General features: G+C 38.8%; 1 protein-coding gene across 2 annotated transcripts in view; it reads right to left on the reverse strand.

Moving 5' to 3' along the window:
* Positions 1–545: 545 nt before the first annotated feature.
* KIAA0232 (KIAA0232 ortholog) overlaps positions 546–17,329 on the reverse strand; it is a 47,019-nt gene continuing 30,235 nt past the window's right edge. For both annotated transcript variants that reach the window (XM_042811671.1, XM_042811672.1), the window contains exons 5-8: positions 13,768–17,065; positions 6,201–6,282; positions 4,134–4,231; positions 546–3,181 (exon numbers count right to left, since the gene is read on the reverse strand). In XM_042811671.1, coding sequence (XP_042667605.1) covers positions 3,002–3,181; positions 4,134–4,231; positions 6,201–6,282; positions 13,768–17,065 — 3,658 coding nt within the window. In that variant the 3' untranslated portion in view covers positions 546–3,001. The remainder of the gene's footprint in view (positions 3,182–4,133; positions 4,232–6,200; positions 6,283–13,767; positions 17,066–17,329) is intronic.

A 17,329-nucleotide genomic window follows, 5' to 3' on the forward strand; every position in this document is an offset into this window, starting at 1 on the left:
TAAAAGTCCTTCTGCACATAAGCTGTTGCTGTAGGGAAAGAGGATTCACAGACCTATGGAGTTCCCTTTGTTCTTCATATTTCCCAGCAAGGCAAGATGTACGTATAGATGATACCTGTGTGCATTTTATTGTCACAAACAGTTTTTCTAAAAGCAGAAGTCAGGTACAGACCACTGATCTCTGGGTACAAGTTAAAAACATTTCACACCATATAAAAATAGAGGTCCTGTGTTCTCTAAACATGAAGATGTCATTGCACATCGAATGTTTTCACTGACACCATGATATTTTGCACATAAGTAACTGAAGTGAGGACTAAACGTGCTGCCTTGTTTTCTTCTGTTTTTTAAGAACACAAGCAATAGCTTGTTAATGTTTGGGGTTTTTTTTCAGTACAAAACACAAGGAAATACAGCAATGAGGACTCCCAAATTAGAAACATCATTACTAACTCCTCTTAGGATGTTTAATTCCTAACTGCTGTGAGCTATGTAAGTCACGTACTATTAGCAGAAGAAAATGAGCACACACACACACCATCCAATTGTCCTTTTATATTTTTATTTGGTGTTAAGTAACTCCACAAGAAAACAAAATCAGTTACTCTGGTGTACGTGAAATCAGAACAATACAACCACTTGAAGCAAAAAGTAGAAACAAATTTCAGCCCAGGAATGGAAAACTGATACTTCAGTGCTATGGATATGCAGTGCGCTTCATACCACAGTGCGGTTCAGCGTATGCCAACCTTTAATGCTTTTTGTTGTTTTGTTTGTGTTTCTATCCATACAGAAAAACTAAAAACCACACTTCACTTCTCACTGAAAGCTTTAGAGCTTTAGCCAGTAAACTATGAAAACAAGTAAAGACAATTTGTTATTGCCCAAGCTCAAAAAACGATTTCATTTTCCCCAAAGGTGCTGGAATTATTACATACCACAACGTAACTATAAGCAACACCTTTGTGATTTTTGAGCCCTTTCTTACCAAAGAAGCAGCTCTAGCCAAAATTAACTGAGCTGAAGTTTGTGTTTGAAATATGTCCATTTGGTCATTTCTTGTTCTTGAATGAAGTTCTATTCCATTCTTCACTGTAGTGATTTGAAGAATTTACGTGTAAAGTTCTTGTTTACTTTCATGTTACAGTTAACTAGTTCTCAGTGCAGGTGCTAAACAAGCTCTCAAGGAAGCTCCAGAAGAAAGTAAAATATATAAAAATCTCTCCAAAGTCTGCAAATAAATTAAGAAAAGAAACTGTAAAGTGTCAAAAGATTTGTTGTATAAATACAAACCCTAAAACATAGCTCAATAGGAGGACCAAAACAAAAGTCCCAGGGTAAGGACAAACCGAGCCAATTTTAGGTTAGGAACTCAACTAAAATGTTGCACAAAGTATGGCGTGGTTTTTTAACCACGCGTTTAATTCATATGCTATCAATTTAATAAAGGCAACAAAACCCAGTTATTCAGAAAACCTTCCTAGCACAGAACATATTTCAAAGCCAGTTCAGCTCACGTTTCAAACAGCTGTAGTTCTCGTGAGGTTTATTGCCTGTCAAAAATAATGGTTAAGCTTTTCAAGTCAATATTGGACTTTCTGCACTTTCTGATGTTATAGACATGCTGCTACTGTATAATTAGTTCTTCGTTGTTGGTTTTTAACTACGAGTTGGTGAAAACTAAGAATGTTTAGTTTTGCAAATATTGCTCCTCCTGGCTTATACATTTTGCATAATGTGTTACAAGCACAAGGAGTTGATAGTTTTGTACAGATGCAACTTGACAATGTATTGACTTTCTAAGTTAACAAAATAAAATTGAAAAGCAAGTCACATAAAGCAACAGTCACTACTGCAATCACACATGTATGTTGTAAATCATCACTTTCCCTACCCCCACCCACCACACACGTAACTTGCCCCACACATTCTCTCAGAAACACAAAATGAACTACGAGATTTACTAAATTACAGCCACAACAGCAGCTAACTGCAGCAGCCACAGGATTTCTCTCAAGTGAAGCACTGACCCTTTGCATTTAAAACACTGAACACACTGAGCATTTTTGATAGTTTCAATCATTCAGGCTCAAATTCAGTCTCGAATGCTTTTGTAGGTTACAAGAATGCCATCATTTGCAACAAGACAAAATCCTCATTACTTGTTACAAAATTCAAAACAATCCACACATCACCCCAGTGGTTTATTATTTTTGGTGTTTCTTCTTTTCATACTGCCCTATGTTGGCAAGTTGCTAAAAAGGACAAAAAAAAAAAAAAAAAAAAAAGAAAACCACATTGCCTCCATACCTACAAAAAATCCTTGGCTACTCCAGTTAGCAAAAATACAAACCATGGTAACCTCAGCGTTGGTTTGCGGGGGGGGAGGGGGGAGAAAGGGAATCATAGGATAGAAAACACAGTTTCTGTAAGTCTCTAAAGCACAACCCTGTTGTTCCTACTTCAAAGTTATGAGATTTACTGAATGAAGACTGGACAAGTCATTCATGCTTTTCTCCTGCATTCAGAAAGGCACTGATAGATTACAGTGTTAAGTATTTATCTCCCGGTTCTTAAAGAACAAAGCCTAATGTGCCAAAAGCTAAAGTCTCTGAATAGCAGAAGTACTTGTAGACACTGCGATGCTAAGAAGATAGCAGTAGTGGTAGGGCTACAGTTACGAATGAAAATAACTGCAATTAAGATGCAAAAAAGCAGTGGTACTACTAAGACAAGCACATGCACATCCATTCTTGATTTAACAACACAATCTAGTCTAGTTCAAATAGCCAAGAATTTAACAGTTTGGGGGTGAAAAAAATCTTCAACAGGACGGCTGTGTCCTCATCTATAAAATAAGCAAGAAGAGAAAGATAAATACACATCTGAATCCATTAACTGAAGAGGAAACTCAAGTTGTTGTTTTAGAGCTACAGACCCTCAAGAAGGATAGTTTTCCACCTCACGTTACTTTTAAATCATCCGTCCTACTCTGCAGTTTTTATAGTTGAGTTCGAGAAAAAAGCTCCTCCTCACACGGATCTGCCCATTCACTGCCACCTTCTGAAGCTGTGTCTTCAGAGCTGGAGCTATCGCTGGAGTAGATCTTCTTCCTGAAGCCATTTGGTTTTGCCTCAGCGTTTATATCATCTGCACATCTTGCTTCATAAACAGAAGAAACCTACGGATTTAAACTGACAGTGTTGATGGGGAACAATAAAAACCTTTGCTTTTTTTCTGGGCTGGTAAATAGTGGTAAATAGTAAATTGCACATGTTCAAGAGAAATGTCACAATTCAGGATAAATTCTTCTCTTTCCTGTCTTAGTCCACGATATATTGACAACTACAGAACAGCAGGAAAAAAACGTGGTAAGATAAAAATTATCTTAGGAATTTTAGGGCCCTTCAGGACTTGCATAAAACAGCAAGAGAATCAAAAGTAAACTTACAATGTGTCATTATTGCACTGTTTGTTGTTTAAAAGAATATTGCTGTAAAAGCTGTGTCCAAATGCTGATAGTAAATGTTAAATATAATGAAAACAGTACAAATCTGATGAATTTTGTATAAAGTCCATGCATTTTCACCTGAATCAGTAAAGCTACACCAAGCATGTCACAGTGTTAAATTTAAGTGCTTCCAAAAGGATATCAATAAGTGCATGTAAACATGAAGGTCTTCCCTACAGCTAAAATTACCGTGCAGTCCATCAGCTTTTTATTTGCAGTAGGGACAGAACTGAGCATACATTCTATTTACTCCTTTAACTATTAGCCTTTTCTGGTTTCATGGTGCACAGGAGCCCACCCCACAGTTAGTGAAATCAGAAGCTGAGGAAAAAAGGCGTGTATGTTTAGCACACACAACAGATGAAAGCCAAGTATTCCCAGAGGAAACCAAATCTCCTTGGCTACTCGAAGTCCAACGTTCTGCACTCTATGGAGTTTTCAGGAGAATGCTTGAGATGCAGAAGAGATTTAAAAAAAGACACAGAAAGGGAAGAAAAGCTTTCAAGGATTTTTGTAGGGACGTCATTTGAGGTCAGACTGAAAACTCTGAAGAACAGAAAGACACAGTGGCACACCCTTATAAAAATAAGGAGCTCATCCCCCAGTCCAGTGGCAAACTTACCATGTTAAAATCTAAAAGATGTTCCTCATCATTGGGTATTTCCTTTACATCTGCAAATTCTCCTACACCATTCTCTCCCTTGGCATTTGTATAACACTCTTAGAGTGGATGGGGAGTGTTCAGAGGAGAAAGGAAGGAAAAAAAAAAAAAAGAAAAATTGAGGTACGCCATTACTTACATTGAGCCAAAATAAAAGCATCTTGAACGCTAGATCACACTCTCAGATCACTTAAACTCTGTGCTCATGGAGGATTCTAGTTTGACATCCATTAATAGCTCAAAGTAATATCTTACTGAGGCGACATCCAATCTTTCCTGGATAACTAACCTGATGTTAATAATAATGCTGCTCAGTTAATGAAAACATCTAGAAAATACAGCACAAAGATGAAAAATTACTTTATTATCAACGGTTCCATACATTTCTCAATTCTGATACTGCACAGTGTTTCAGGTCATCTATATTTCTACACGCACACAAAATATAGTGCAGTCTAATACTGACAGAAGCTCAAAAATTGCGAATGAGAATGGCTGTAATTTGTAATTTTCCAGGATAATCTTCCATATATAATAACAGCACATAGAAATACATATGGATTGCATGCATCAGTCTTCACGTGTATATAACTATCCATACAGGAAACTCCATATTTGTGAAGCAGTAACATTATATCTGAGTATAAAGCTCTGGTTTTCTTAAGCTTAGTCTAAAAGACAAATTCCTTGAATTATTCAACTTCACACAAGTTCTGGCACTGTGTTAAGCAGCTTCTGGACTTTTTTTTTTTTTTTTTTTAATATAAACACTGCTTTCCTCTGATGAAATAAGGTAGTGAAACACTGAGACAATTTGTGAGTTCACCAGCAGATGTCAGCAGTAAGACGACACAATTCACTCACAGGAGTTAGAGGATTAACCTGCATAAAGTACATATTCACAGTTCTGAGTCACTGCATTTGCTATTGGACAGATAGTATCTCTGCAATTACCACCATGGAAAAAAAACTTGACAAGAGGACACTAAATAACTTCACTTTCTAAATACCAAGTATTTTTCCAGTATGATAAGCCCAGGAGGCAAACAGGCATGAACCCTTCCACAGCACAAACACATCTCTACAGCTGGGAGCTCATTAAGCAAAGAAGTTTCTGAAGGTAACCTAAACATGGTTCAGTTGGCTGTACTCTAAGGTGCACTCTAAAAATAATTCAGTAATAATTACTGGCTACTGTAATTCCAGACTATTAAAGAACAACATCTCTGATAAAAAGTTTCTTGCACTGAGTCTCTGAAAGCATCAGAGATCCATCAGTTCAGAATTATTATTCAGATTTCTAGCATTATTTAGCCTTCTTCCCAGAAAAGATAAATTGGCATGCAGCAAAATCCAGAACAAACAAAAAACTTCTGGATTCTGTTGACAGAATTCCTGGCCTTTGGCCAGCTGTCAGATGTTACAAATATTTGGGAGGCAACAGAGAGAGCTGGAAGCACACCTGCTTTTGCCAGTGAGCTGCCTGCCACCAAGGCTGGGCTTAATGCTCAGCGTGGGACCAAAAAACTCCCAGACTGTCGCTGTGAATGGTGGCTTCCCAGCTTGAGAGAAATTCCTCACATTCACCAAATAATTAGCATGTTGTTTATGCAAACCTATAAAAGGCAGTTATGCTTTTACATTCCGGTGAAAATGGGTTGCCTACACGTTGTACACATTGAAGCATTCAAAAAATGTCATGAAGTATTTTCAGAGTCAGAGGTTAACGCATTCTGTGTAAAGCCAAATTCTGGAATTAAGTGAGTCACAAAATAGTAAGACTACTTTGAAAGCTCTTTCACTTAAGAACTAGTTAGAATCATGCCAGAGGTTTGACTGCAGATCTAACTTAGGAATCCCAGTTCTCTCTCAGATAATTTATTATAAAAATGTACTTCCTTTTTCTTGTGTTTGTTTCTGTTTAAATATAAGTAGTAGTACTAACTCATCTGCAACAATTCAAATCCACAACAATGACCACTTAATTCTAGCCCAGATGCAACAGTTCAAGCATGCATGGTTTCTTACCTTCACACTGTGACACAGGAAAAAGGGGAGAATAGAGCGCCTTTTCCCACCAGCACTGCTTTTCCTGGCTGCCACTCATTCTCTGCAGATCAGTATTCAATACAGAAAACTGTTTAGACAATAATCACGCTTCATTATGCCATAAATAACATACTTACATGAAAAGGAGGAAAGCGATGTGACAGTCAATTTGCTAGGTCGCATAGGTCACACCATTCAATTTCTAACACTAATGGGAAAGGACTGCCAAACTACAGCCATTACCTGAACTGCTACAGCCAGTACAAACCCGTTCAGAGGCTCCTACGTCACAGATTTAGAGCTGTACAAACCCAGAACAAAACCACGAATTCTAGCTTCACACTTTATAATCTCAGTGAGAACACACAGATATCCAAGAGATGAAAAATGAAACAATCTTAGCCAACACGATAAATCATTCAGTGTAAAACAAAACAGAAGAAAGTAAACAAAACCCAGCAAAATTGAAGGTCTGTATTCTGGAAGGGTGAATAAGCAGTACCATTACTATAAGAGCAGTAAGAGAATTAATGTCACTATGAGGAAAAACTAGTTCCAGGAGTTATTAATAAATTTGCTTATGCTAAAAATATTCACTAAAAATGCATAAATATTCTCCCCCACAACATATTGCAGTGCTAACTGAAGTTTACCAGGGCCTTTTCTTTGTGAAATACTGAAGGCTTGGGGACTTCCCTAGACTTGTGACTTCATCTGTAACTCCATTCCCCCTTACAAAGACGCCAGCTTGTAGCATTCCCTATAGATATTAGGTGGAATTGTTCTTACGTATGGTAGCAATATTGCTACCAGCCGCTATGAAGTGCTAACAGATGAGTTTCAATGCTGAATATCTATCCAGTTCCCTCCTCTGTAACCCAGAAAACATCTAAGGATGGAAAATTAGGGAGCCTCTTCTTCACAGAATCACAGAACTGCAGCCTATCAATACCTGAAGGGAACCTACACCCAGGAGGGGAGTAAACTCTTCAAAAGGGCTGACAACAGCAGGACTAGGGGAAATGGATCCAAGTTGAAGGAGGGAAGATTTAGGTTGGATGTTAGGGGGAAGTTCTTTACAAGGAGAGTGGTTAGGCCCTGGAACGGGCTGCCCAGGGAGGTTGTGGATGCCCCGTCCTTGGACGTGTTCAAGGCCAGGTTGGATGGGGTCCTAAGCAACCTGATCTGAATGTGTGTGTTTGGTGGCCCTGCTAGGCAGGGGGGTTGGAACTACATGATCCTTGAGGTCCCTTCCAACCCGGGTGATTCTGTGATCTCACTGAGGTTGGAAAAGAGTTCCAAGATCACTGCCTACCAACGACCAGTATCTCCCCACTTTTTGTTCCTCTTTAATCTACTGCAAAATGATGAAGCCATAGAACCTGAACTTAGAAACTGCTATTTCTCAAAAAATGGAAGTCTTTCTCAAACCAACTCAGGAGTGCCATAATGATAGCACCTTCCAGATGAAATTCTTTTCCCCATGAAATTCTCCTGCAACAGACACTGAAATGATCATGCTTTTTCCTATCACAACACTCCCCTTTCAGAATAAACCTCCAAAAGCAAGAACTCCAACTCTAGAAAAAGGATTTCTGAGGAAATAAAGCCATAGTCAAAAAAAAAAAAAAAAAAAAGCGCCAAAAAGGCGCCAAAAATGCCCAAGGGTTTTTGAAGCAGAATTTAACAGGAAATACACACAGGTAGAAATAAATGGAATCAGAAAAATAAAATCATCACTCTGCTGCTGACTACAGACAGAGGTATCTAAACTCCACCAGCACTACGCTTTATTAACTTCAGAGCTGCTCATGCTGCTGATGTCACGCCTGCACTCCTATCTCCGTGTGATGTGCAGGGTGAAGCACAGCAGGTTACAAACAAAGCCAGCTTCAGACTGGCAGGGTTTCACGAGCCACGGCTTCCTTGTTTCCTGGGCTGAGCCACCATCAGAGCCGACACGTCTGCGTCAGGAAGGCAGCTCAGTGACTGCTGCTGGCCAGCTCTGCTCCTCATCCTGCCAGCCTTACCCCAGTATCACAAGTGTGAGAGGAAACAGGGAAGAGAAGCAGCCCAGCAGGGCAACAGCTTAAGCTGTGATCTGGTGCTCCTGGCCCTGCGATGATCCTCATGGAATGACTTCTAAGCCAGCTTTAAGGTCTGATGTCTAAAACTAAGGGATATTTGTAGAAAGATCTGCTACCAATGCTAAATCCAGCCAGGGTTTGTCTTCAGGAGAGGATGAGGGGCAGGAGCTGCTGTCTATACATTCACTGAATTAAACCATTTCTTCCTTTCATTGTTTAGATGTTTAATACAATTGCAGTTTGTCAGTAAACATTAAAAAACAATTTAGCATTCTTTCTTTTAAAACTACATTTTCAGCTTACACTCCCCTTTCTTGTACGCGCACTTCCAAAAAGTTGTTTTGAATTTTCCAGCCACTCATCTGAACAGCTGTTATTCTCAAACTGTACTAGCATTAGACACTGCAAGGGGCAGATTTCCTCTCTAAAATCATTCATATTATTTTACTTTTCTCCTGAACAGATTTCAAAGCTAACAAGGCAAAACCACATGCAATGGCTGCTTCACTCCCAGCCTTGCTGCAGGTCTGGGAGAAGACTGATGGTTTCCTTCTTGCATTTTACAGCTAGAAAACTCAGGCTTTCCTTAGAGCCTCTGGCTAAAGATATGTAAAATCACCTGAAGACTTCAGAACTCACAAAATGACTACAACACTGCAGTTATGCAAGGTTCACCTGTCCCCAGCTCTGGCCAAGTCAGTCACAATTTTCTACTAATCTGCAGTAAGTAGGGTCAGAATTGCAGTTACACATAAAAACTAAAACTTCAATTATTTTCTGCATGCTTCTGTTTCTGTCCCTCACTTGCTTCTCCATACAACAACGGAATAAAATCCTGTTAACGTTTGCTATTGTTTGCATAACAGCATGAAAGAAGAATGAATCTCCAAAATTTTAACTAGCATTTATATACCCTTCATTGGCAACCTGCTGACATTTGCTCCTTCCAACATCATTTTATGTCTGTCCCAAATAAAACTTGGTCAGAAGTTCACACAGCAGCAGGGCTATCTTTAGTCTTTCATCTAAAACTTCAAATGAAACCTGGTTTCTGGAACATCAGTACCAATACTTTCTATAGAAATAAAAATATTCTTTTTTTTTTTTCCTTCTAAAAATTCTCATGCTGTTTCAAAGATCTGATTACAGTGAAACAACTCTGCAGTTCAACCAATGCAGCAAACATGGAAGATCTTCTGAATGTAAATAGATAATGGCCACTTTGCAGAGCTAGGATCATGATGCAAGTGCAATCTAGTGTTTTGCTAAGGGTACAAGCGAGCAACCTCCACAGACAGTTTTCTCCTATGCTGTCAACTCTGTACATGAAGTTGCTTTCTCCATCTCTTCTATTTACAGATGTAAGAAACAGCATATATAGCAGCTTTCCAGATCAGATAGTAAGACTGAGACCAAGATGTGATGGAACACACTTGGTTTTTGCCTGTTAAAACTTTGACCTTTCCAAGCACTGTGTGCATTTAGTTTGTCAATTATTTCCATATTTCTGGTTAAAGGTTGTAATTGAAGTTAGTAGAACAGTGATTCTAACCACAGATCTAACAGTGTTCAGCTCCATATAAATAACGTTTTGCCTAAGTATAGAAATATTACTGCCAAGTATCTGAAATTCTTTTTAATAGGCCACTGTAAGACCACTGTAAAAGAAAGAAAATACAGGTAGCTAAGACCTCTTTGACTACATTTTTTTTATGAATACAAATGGAAAATTACGCAGAGATAATTCAACCTGCTGTTACAAAAATCAACACAAACACTGCATGCATTTGAGCAGTATTTTTGCATTCTTCCCAGCTGTTTTATCCATCTACTTTCTACAAATATATATATTTTTTGCTTTTATCAGTGCAAAAACATGACTTGCAAGTTTAATTCATTCAATTCTCTGCCTCTCTTCAAGACTTCTAGGCAATAAAGATTTGCAAACCATGACGTCCAAGCTCACGAAATGTCTCAAACACAGGGCATCTTCATATACATAAATATATACAACATGAAACAAGTGAGCTGACAAACACAAATAATTTAGACGTCACAGCAGCAATGAACCTATGAAGTCCCATTCCAAAAGATGATATTCAAATTATACTTCATCAGCTACTCTGGCAACATACATCTGGCTGTGGTAGTTACAAAGGAAGCCAAGTCTAAGCTGTAGATTCTTAAAGCCCGTCAGAGTTAAAGAGAGTTAAAGCAGAGTTTACAGAACAAACACAACTCTTCCCTTATCTTCTGTCACTGCATTCTCCTTCAAGTTTCTCTTTTTTTCAGATGAAACCTCCTCAGTTCCACCACTCTCTTTTCAGAAATGGTGAACTTTGGGCTGCACTTTTCAGGTTACCTTCTTTCAAGAAAGATGACCAACACTGGGCGCAGTGCTCCAGCTTGCTGAGTTAAATACGAATACCCCATTACTCCAATCAAAAAGTATCTCAGCACATCTCCGAGGCCAATTAAGTCACAAGATCCACGAGCACTGACGTGATTTTGCTAATCAAATTCCCTCAGCCCATGGGCACTTATTAGCATGTTCAGACCTCAGAAGTATAGTAACAACCCAACAGAACCCACAAGTTCATTATGAGTATGATAAGCATTCTTAGGGCTCACCTACTAAATTAGAGCCCATGTAGCATGTATTGATATGAGTTTCAGTGTTATTAATGTCAGGCACCATTAACAGGGCATACTTACCCATAACTCCACAGCTAAATGGTAAGAGCATTTACCCTCAATGTCTTTTTTTTTTTTAAATTAAATCTTAAGACAAGGTATATAATTCAATTTTAAAGAACTTCAGTGTGAGTTATTGCCACATTCCTGCTGTAAAACATGCTATAATCCTGAATGGAGTGCTAAATACGGGAGGAGGGAGGAAACTCAGCCAGATTCTTTCACATTCTTGTAAATAGGAGGTATTGAAAAATGTGTTTGCACACGTACATAACACAGGTTTATGTGATGCAAAACCAATTCATCCACCATTACATCATGACCTACATTAGTATTTTCAAGTTCATTACTTAGGCAAAACACTGGAGATACTCATATCTCAGAACAGAACTCAAACATTGTTAGATAACAATGAATTAAACAACACATTTAAATATTATCGTAAGTCAATAAAGTCTCATTTAAAGAATCCTTTAGAAAAACTGACTGCTGCTAATCATACCCTCCCCTGCATATGTGCGGGGTGTCAAGAAGGAATGTCTCTCCTAAATGATTTTAGTTATACATTTTTTTACATTGATTTTAACACCGATGAGAATACTGCTACTCCTGACAAGAAACAAGTTCGAACAGTCTAACTGTATGACACTTGCACCCCTGCACACAAAATAATCATCATCTTTACTACAGCTTGCTACATAACCAATACATTAAAATCTGTTGCCTTACTGCTTGAAAACTTTTACATATAGACTTAACTTCAATAAATTTAAATGTGCTCTCACGTTAAAAAGCCAATTACCATCAGATATGCATTAACTGCTCTTAGACAAGCCCAGAGTGCATGTGCACTCTCTTGAGGCACACTATATATAGGAAGGCTAGCTGGCCCAGTCTTTCTGAGTTTAAACTGTAATCAGGCTCCTCAAGTCTCCTAGGAAGAGCTTAATTTCAAACCAAATTGGAGTCTAGACTGCCAAAAGTGTATGACCTGAGAACGGGAAGCAGTTAGCTTTACTCTTGTGACAGAGAATATAAGGAAAATAGAATACTACAAATTTCTGAGCAGTAATTGGTACCAGTGCTTTTTTCAAGGCTTGCAGCTATCATAAACTTTGAAGCCACTATAAGTTTATAGCAGGCACACACTATTTTCTCGTATGGGTAAGTCATCGAAAAGCGCAAATCATCCTCATGGAGCGCTAAACTTCAAGAAAGGAGATCTGTAAAGAGGCTGGAAGGAAAGTCTCTCTTCTACTATCACCATTTATTCATTTATTACGTTCCACCCTATGATAAAGCTAGACAGACTCTGTTATGCCTGGTTAAAGGTAATTTCCAGAATCTCCTCTGACTTACAGCCTTGGTGTATTCATTTTATTGGTGACTTTAGTCACAAGGCCTGGCACAAACAGAAAATCCCCAGACTCTGGAGAAGCAGGAAGCCACAGTTATTTGATTCAGTTGCACAAGCAGCAGACGACAAGCAGTAGAAGCAGTAATAGTAATTAATTCACAGGAGAATGAGAGGAGCAATAAATGAGGAAGAAAAATAAGGAACTTTTTCATTCAACACAAGTTTGCTTCAGATTTAGCAAGAAAATGGTTACTCTCCCCATATATGATTTAGTGTTTCAAACCTGTAACTAAAGAGTATACAATCAGTACAACACAAGCTGATTACAATTGTTCAGTTAAAAGCAAAGATTTCCTTCCTAAAGGAGATACTACAACTGCCAGGTACGCAGAGGAAGAGACCGAAGAGGAAAAGACCACCTCAGATTCACCTTGTAAGTATCCATGCAGTTTCTCTGGGTCAAATATTGGAGATCAAGGATTTTTTTTTTCCTACAAGAGCAGAAGTAGCTAACAGCAAGAAAAGCTTGGCTATTTATGGCTGGAAGGGTATTTTGTTTTAAATCTTTACTTAACCTACAATTAACTGAGTGAAAAATCTGAGCTCAACTCATACTGAGGCTCGCTTACAGTGCTGCGGTAGCAACGTACATTTTGCATCCATGCTTTACTTCATTTTATGTCTAACACTGACAAGAGAACACTTTACCTTCCAGGCAATTACCCCTTCTCCAGAAACATTTCTGTGCCTAAGTTGACATGCGATAGTTCAGCTCCACAGTCTTCTACTTGGAAATAGTAAAACTCATACTGACATTCATATTGAGAAGACTGACTTCAGATCTTCCTCTTGGTATTTTAAAATAGGCATGAATCAAAACCAGTAATATTTCACTACTCAAAATTTATGCACGCTTTAATATATGTAAATCATAAACTAAAAGTCTTATGTTAACAGATTCTAAAGTGTACACGAGAATACACATGCACGTGTTTCCAAAGCTATGCAAGATGACACTAATGTCTGAAAATGGTTAATATTTCACAGAACCACTTAACGATTAAGGTTCAGAAGGACCTCTGGCAGTCATCATGTCCAACCTCCTTGCTCAAGCAGGGTCACCAAGAGGAGATTGACCAGGACTGTGTCCAGATAGCTTCCAAGTATCTCTAAGGGAGGAGACTCCACAACCTTTTATGGCAACCTGTGCCAACGCTATGCCACCCTCACAGTAAAAAACAAACAAAAAACAGTTTCCTGATGTTCAGGCAGAACCTCTTGTGTTTCTGTAGAATATATTTTCCTAGAGAGCTGTACAACTACAACCATTTAAATGGAACTGTCACATGACAAATTGCTGGTTACCAGCTGTTAGCTGCAAATTCCGTAATTTTGCACATCCACGTACCTCTTCGAGCTCTCCTGAAGAAACAGGATTATCTTCGTAAGTGGGGAAATGGCATCCTGCTTTACAACTGCAAAACCTGCTAGTCTCCTCTCGCGGCTCCACTATTCTGCAGTTTACTTTAGAGCTCTCCATTACCCTCCCATCTAGGGATTCTTTCATACTGCATTCTAAACATGGATCTTGGTTTCCTACTGGTAACATCCCAGCAGACTCTTCTTGGGAATCCAGTGATGTTTGTGCACTCTTCTCCATTCCAGACTTTTTTAATCTGGGAAGAAATTTTCCAGATTCGAGCTCTGATTTTCCATAATAATGCCCTTCTTTTTCTGCATCTTCTTCCAGAGGTTTGAGATCTGCTTGTGGATCCTCAAACACATCTACTTGGGAAGGGACAGCAATATTTCCCTCATCTTTTTCTGACTCAAATTCTGACTCACTTCCACCACCTGGAGAAAGTTCAGATGCAGAAATCGGGCGAAAGTGAGTCCTTGGAGAAATCCTTATAGCCCTGTATTGCGTTCGATCAACACCACATATCCTGGGATGTAAAACCTCACTGTCTGAATCAGAGCACAGAATTGACTTAGGTTTAAAGCTAGGGCTGAAAGATGCAATTCCTTCTGGCTCAAATGAGCACTCTACGTGAAGAACTTGAGAAAATGGATTGTTCAGGTCAAAGGAAGAGAATGAGTATTCAAGCCCTGGTTCTTCAACTTGAAAGTTACTGCAAGCTCCCAGTAAGTCTTCATGGAAGATAAAAGAAAAACCCTTATTTAATCCATTATCTCCACTCTTTGATTGATCGCTCTGTTCAAATGACACAAATGGCCTCCATAACTGCCTATGACCAGGGGCAAAGCTATTACCTGGAGTCATAAAAACATCTGTACCAGCAATTGTCACTACATCAGAAGCTGCACATTGCAATAAGCTCCCTTTTGAGTGACTAGGTGGCACCACTGCCCATTCTCCATCACTGTTAAATGTTTTCAGCTCCCCATACACACCACCAAGTATAAATGAGTTTTCTTTATCTTGGTTAACATCCCAAGGTTTTGACGGTGTAGTATAGTCACCACCATCTACTTTTGACAAATCATTTGAGGCAAACGCTCTCTTCTCTAAATTCTCTTTTTGACCTTCCCAAAGGTGATACTCTGATCTCTGCACTGCTTTATTGGGCTCCTGGAGGGTTTCAACTTTTGCTTCTGTATCCAAACAGCAGCAATAGTTATTTACATCAGCTGAAAACAATTCATCTTCTATTCCTTCTATTTCTAACATTGCTGCAGAATTTCTGTCTGTCATATTTGTCCAAATATCTTTAATAACCCCTGAGCTGTAGCCATCTCCATGTGGACTGCTTGCACTACACCCCTGTGTAGTTTCAAAGTCTTTATTTTCTGCTTTTTGTTCGAGCTGAATACCACAGACAGATTCTAGCTTAGATTTTTTTTTGAAAATCAAAGCGGGCATTTCTCCTAAAGTTCTAGCTTGTTGCTGGCAGGTTTCTTCTGGCAAAAAGTCTAGAATTTCTTCATCTACATAACCTGAAGACACTCTAGGAACTACATAATTAATATCTTCTGCATTAAATTGCGTGGATTCTTCATACGGAATATTTAAAGTCTCATTGTCTGAACGTGTTTCTTCTGAGTGTGACCATGGACTGCAAGTTCTTGTTGAAAGATTGGAACAGTGTTCATTTTCATCGAAGGCACTATTTTTGGTCCATATTAGCAACCTAGACTGTGTTTTCCCAAGAATATTAGCAGTGCTACTAGAATCTGCATTTTCATTTCCCAAGTTGAGTGTTTCAAAAGAAAACGGTAAAACAGAGTTACTGCATTGCACTTCAAACACTGAAAAACAAGAGTTTATACCAGACCCTTCATTAATATCTGAAAAGAGCTCTTGATTGCCAGCAAGCATATGTGAATTAAGCATTGTGCTGTCTAAGATGGGGGAGAATCTGATAGGAGAATCTCCTCCAAAACTTTCTCCATCTGCATCGCCAGAACTAGAAGATGAACAGCACTCCCAAAATTGAGCTAAATTACTAAGGTCTTGCAAGAACCACCCTTCAGCACCAACAGAGCTGGTTGAATCTGTCCATATTGCACTTTCCCCTTGCAACTCCATTCCATCTAACACTATGCAACATTCTGCCTCAAAATCATTTTTTTCTTTACTCTTCTGTCGAATCATATTTAAAATCCGACTCTCCCCTTGCATCGTATCTGAGGCACCAGGATCCAACATGGATTGATCAATATCCACTTCATAGAAGTGTGTTAGTTCGGACAGATGAACATCATCTAAATATTTGTCGTCCTCCGGTTGAGAACAAACTGAGGTCCCAGCGAGGTCAATATCCTCATTTAGAACTGCAGGCATTTCTACAAAGTGACCATCGATGAAAGTACCTGCTGCGAGGTATGTTTTATGAACGTTATTGTTGCTAATACAAAGACCATGCACTGATTCAGACAACTCTTCTACAGCCTCTGATGTCATGCCACATATATCTTCTCTGTTGCGGTATGTAGTCTCCAGCTTGCTTTTTCTGCTAAGAGGAACAAAGTACTCTGTGATCGGCTCAGTATACCACAAAGGCTCTTCTTTATATTCCTTTTCATTTCTGCTGTCTATGTACAAATCTTTTCCATCATTACCACAAGCTTCTTTTCTTCCAATTTCTTTTAATGGCCTTTTACCTCTTTTGCACAGCTGTTTGATGGACCCGCTGCTGCTGCTGCTACTGCTTCCACTGTGGACTTTTCTATCGGCCTTTTCACCAGATTTCACTGCAAGCCTGCTTTGCCCATTACGCCCTTTTTTATTTCGCACCTCTCTTGTTTTGTGTCTCACTTTAATGCATTTCACTGATGCCCTGTATTCACCTTGATTACCACTAGAACTCGAGCCAGCCTCACTGGATCCAGATGACCAGGAGCGAGGACGCATCTTTCCCTCAGACTTATGTCGGACTTGTTTTTTATACAAAACAGGCTTATCTTCAATGGCGTTGTTGCTAAACTTGTTTTCTTTCTCATTTCTACTTTTCTTCTGCTGGGTTCTTTCATGTACAGCGGCAGGTACTTTATTACTTCTGTCTTTAGTTACTTCACTTTCACTATTGCAGTCCTTTGGAGAAGATGTATCTGTGCTAGTTGGTGGAGCAGTGGATGAAGATGAGGAGCTAGAGTAAGAGCATACTTTGGATTTATTCCACACGGTCATAATTTCCTGCAGGCAAACTGGCTTTTCAGAAAGAGGAGGAAATGCTTCATAGTACCTAAAAGTAATATAAAAAGGTGACATTTGTATCTTAGAATTTCAGACAGGCATTAAAATTAGAAAGTATTGCTAAAAACACATCAAAACACTGCCTATCCACTTGTCAAAAAAAGCCTACTTTGTTCTATTTATACACACACCACTCACTGTCCTGTTTATCTGAATGATAACAAAGGGGAGATTAAGATAAACTTATGGTTATATACTCATGCATGTTTTAAAAGATACTACAAAATAAAACTCCTATTTTTAGAAACTACTA

The sequence above is a fragment of the Centrocercus urophasianus genome, unplaced genomic scaffold (assembly GCF_019232065.1).
Source record: "Centrocercus urophasianus isolate 14NV4802_14NV808 unplaced genomic scaffold, USGS_Curo_1.0 seq_13, whole genome shotgun sequence".
Taxonomy (NCBI): Eukaryota; Metazoa; Chordata; class Aves; order Galliformes; family Phasianidae; genus Centrocercus; species Centrocercus urophasianus.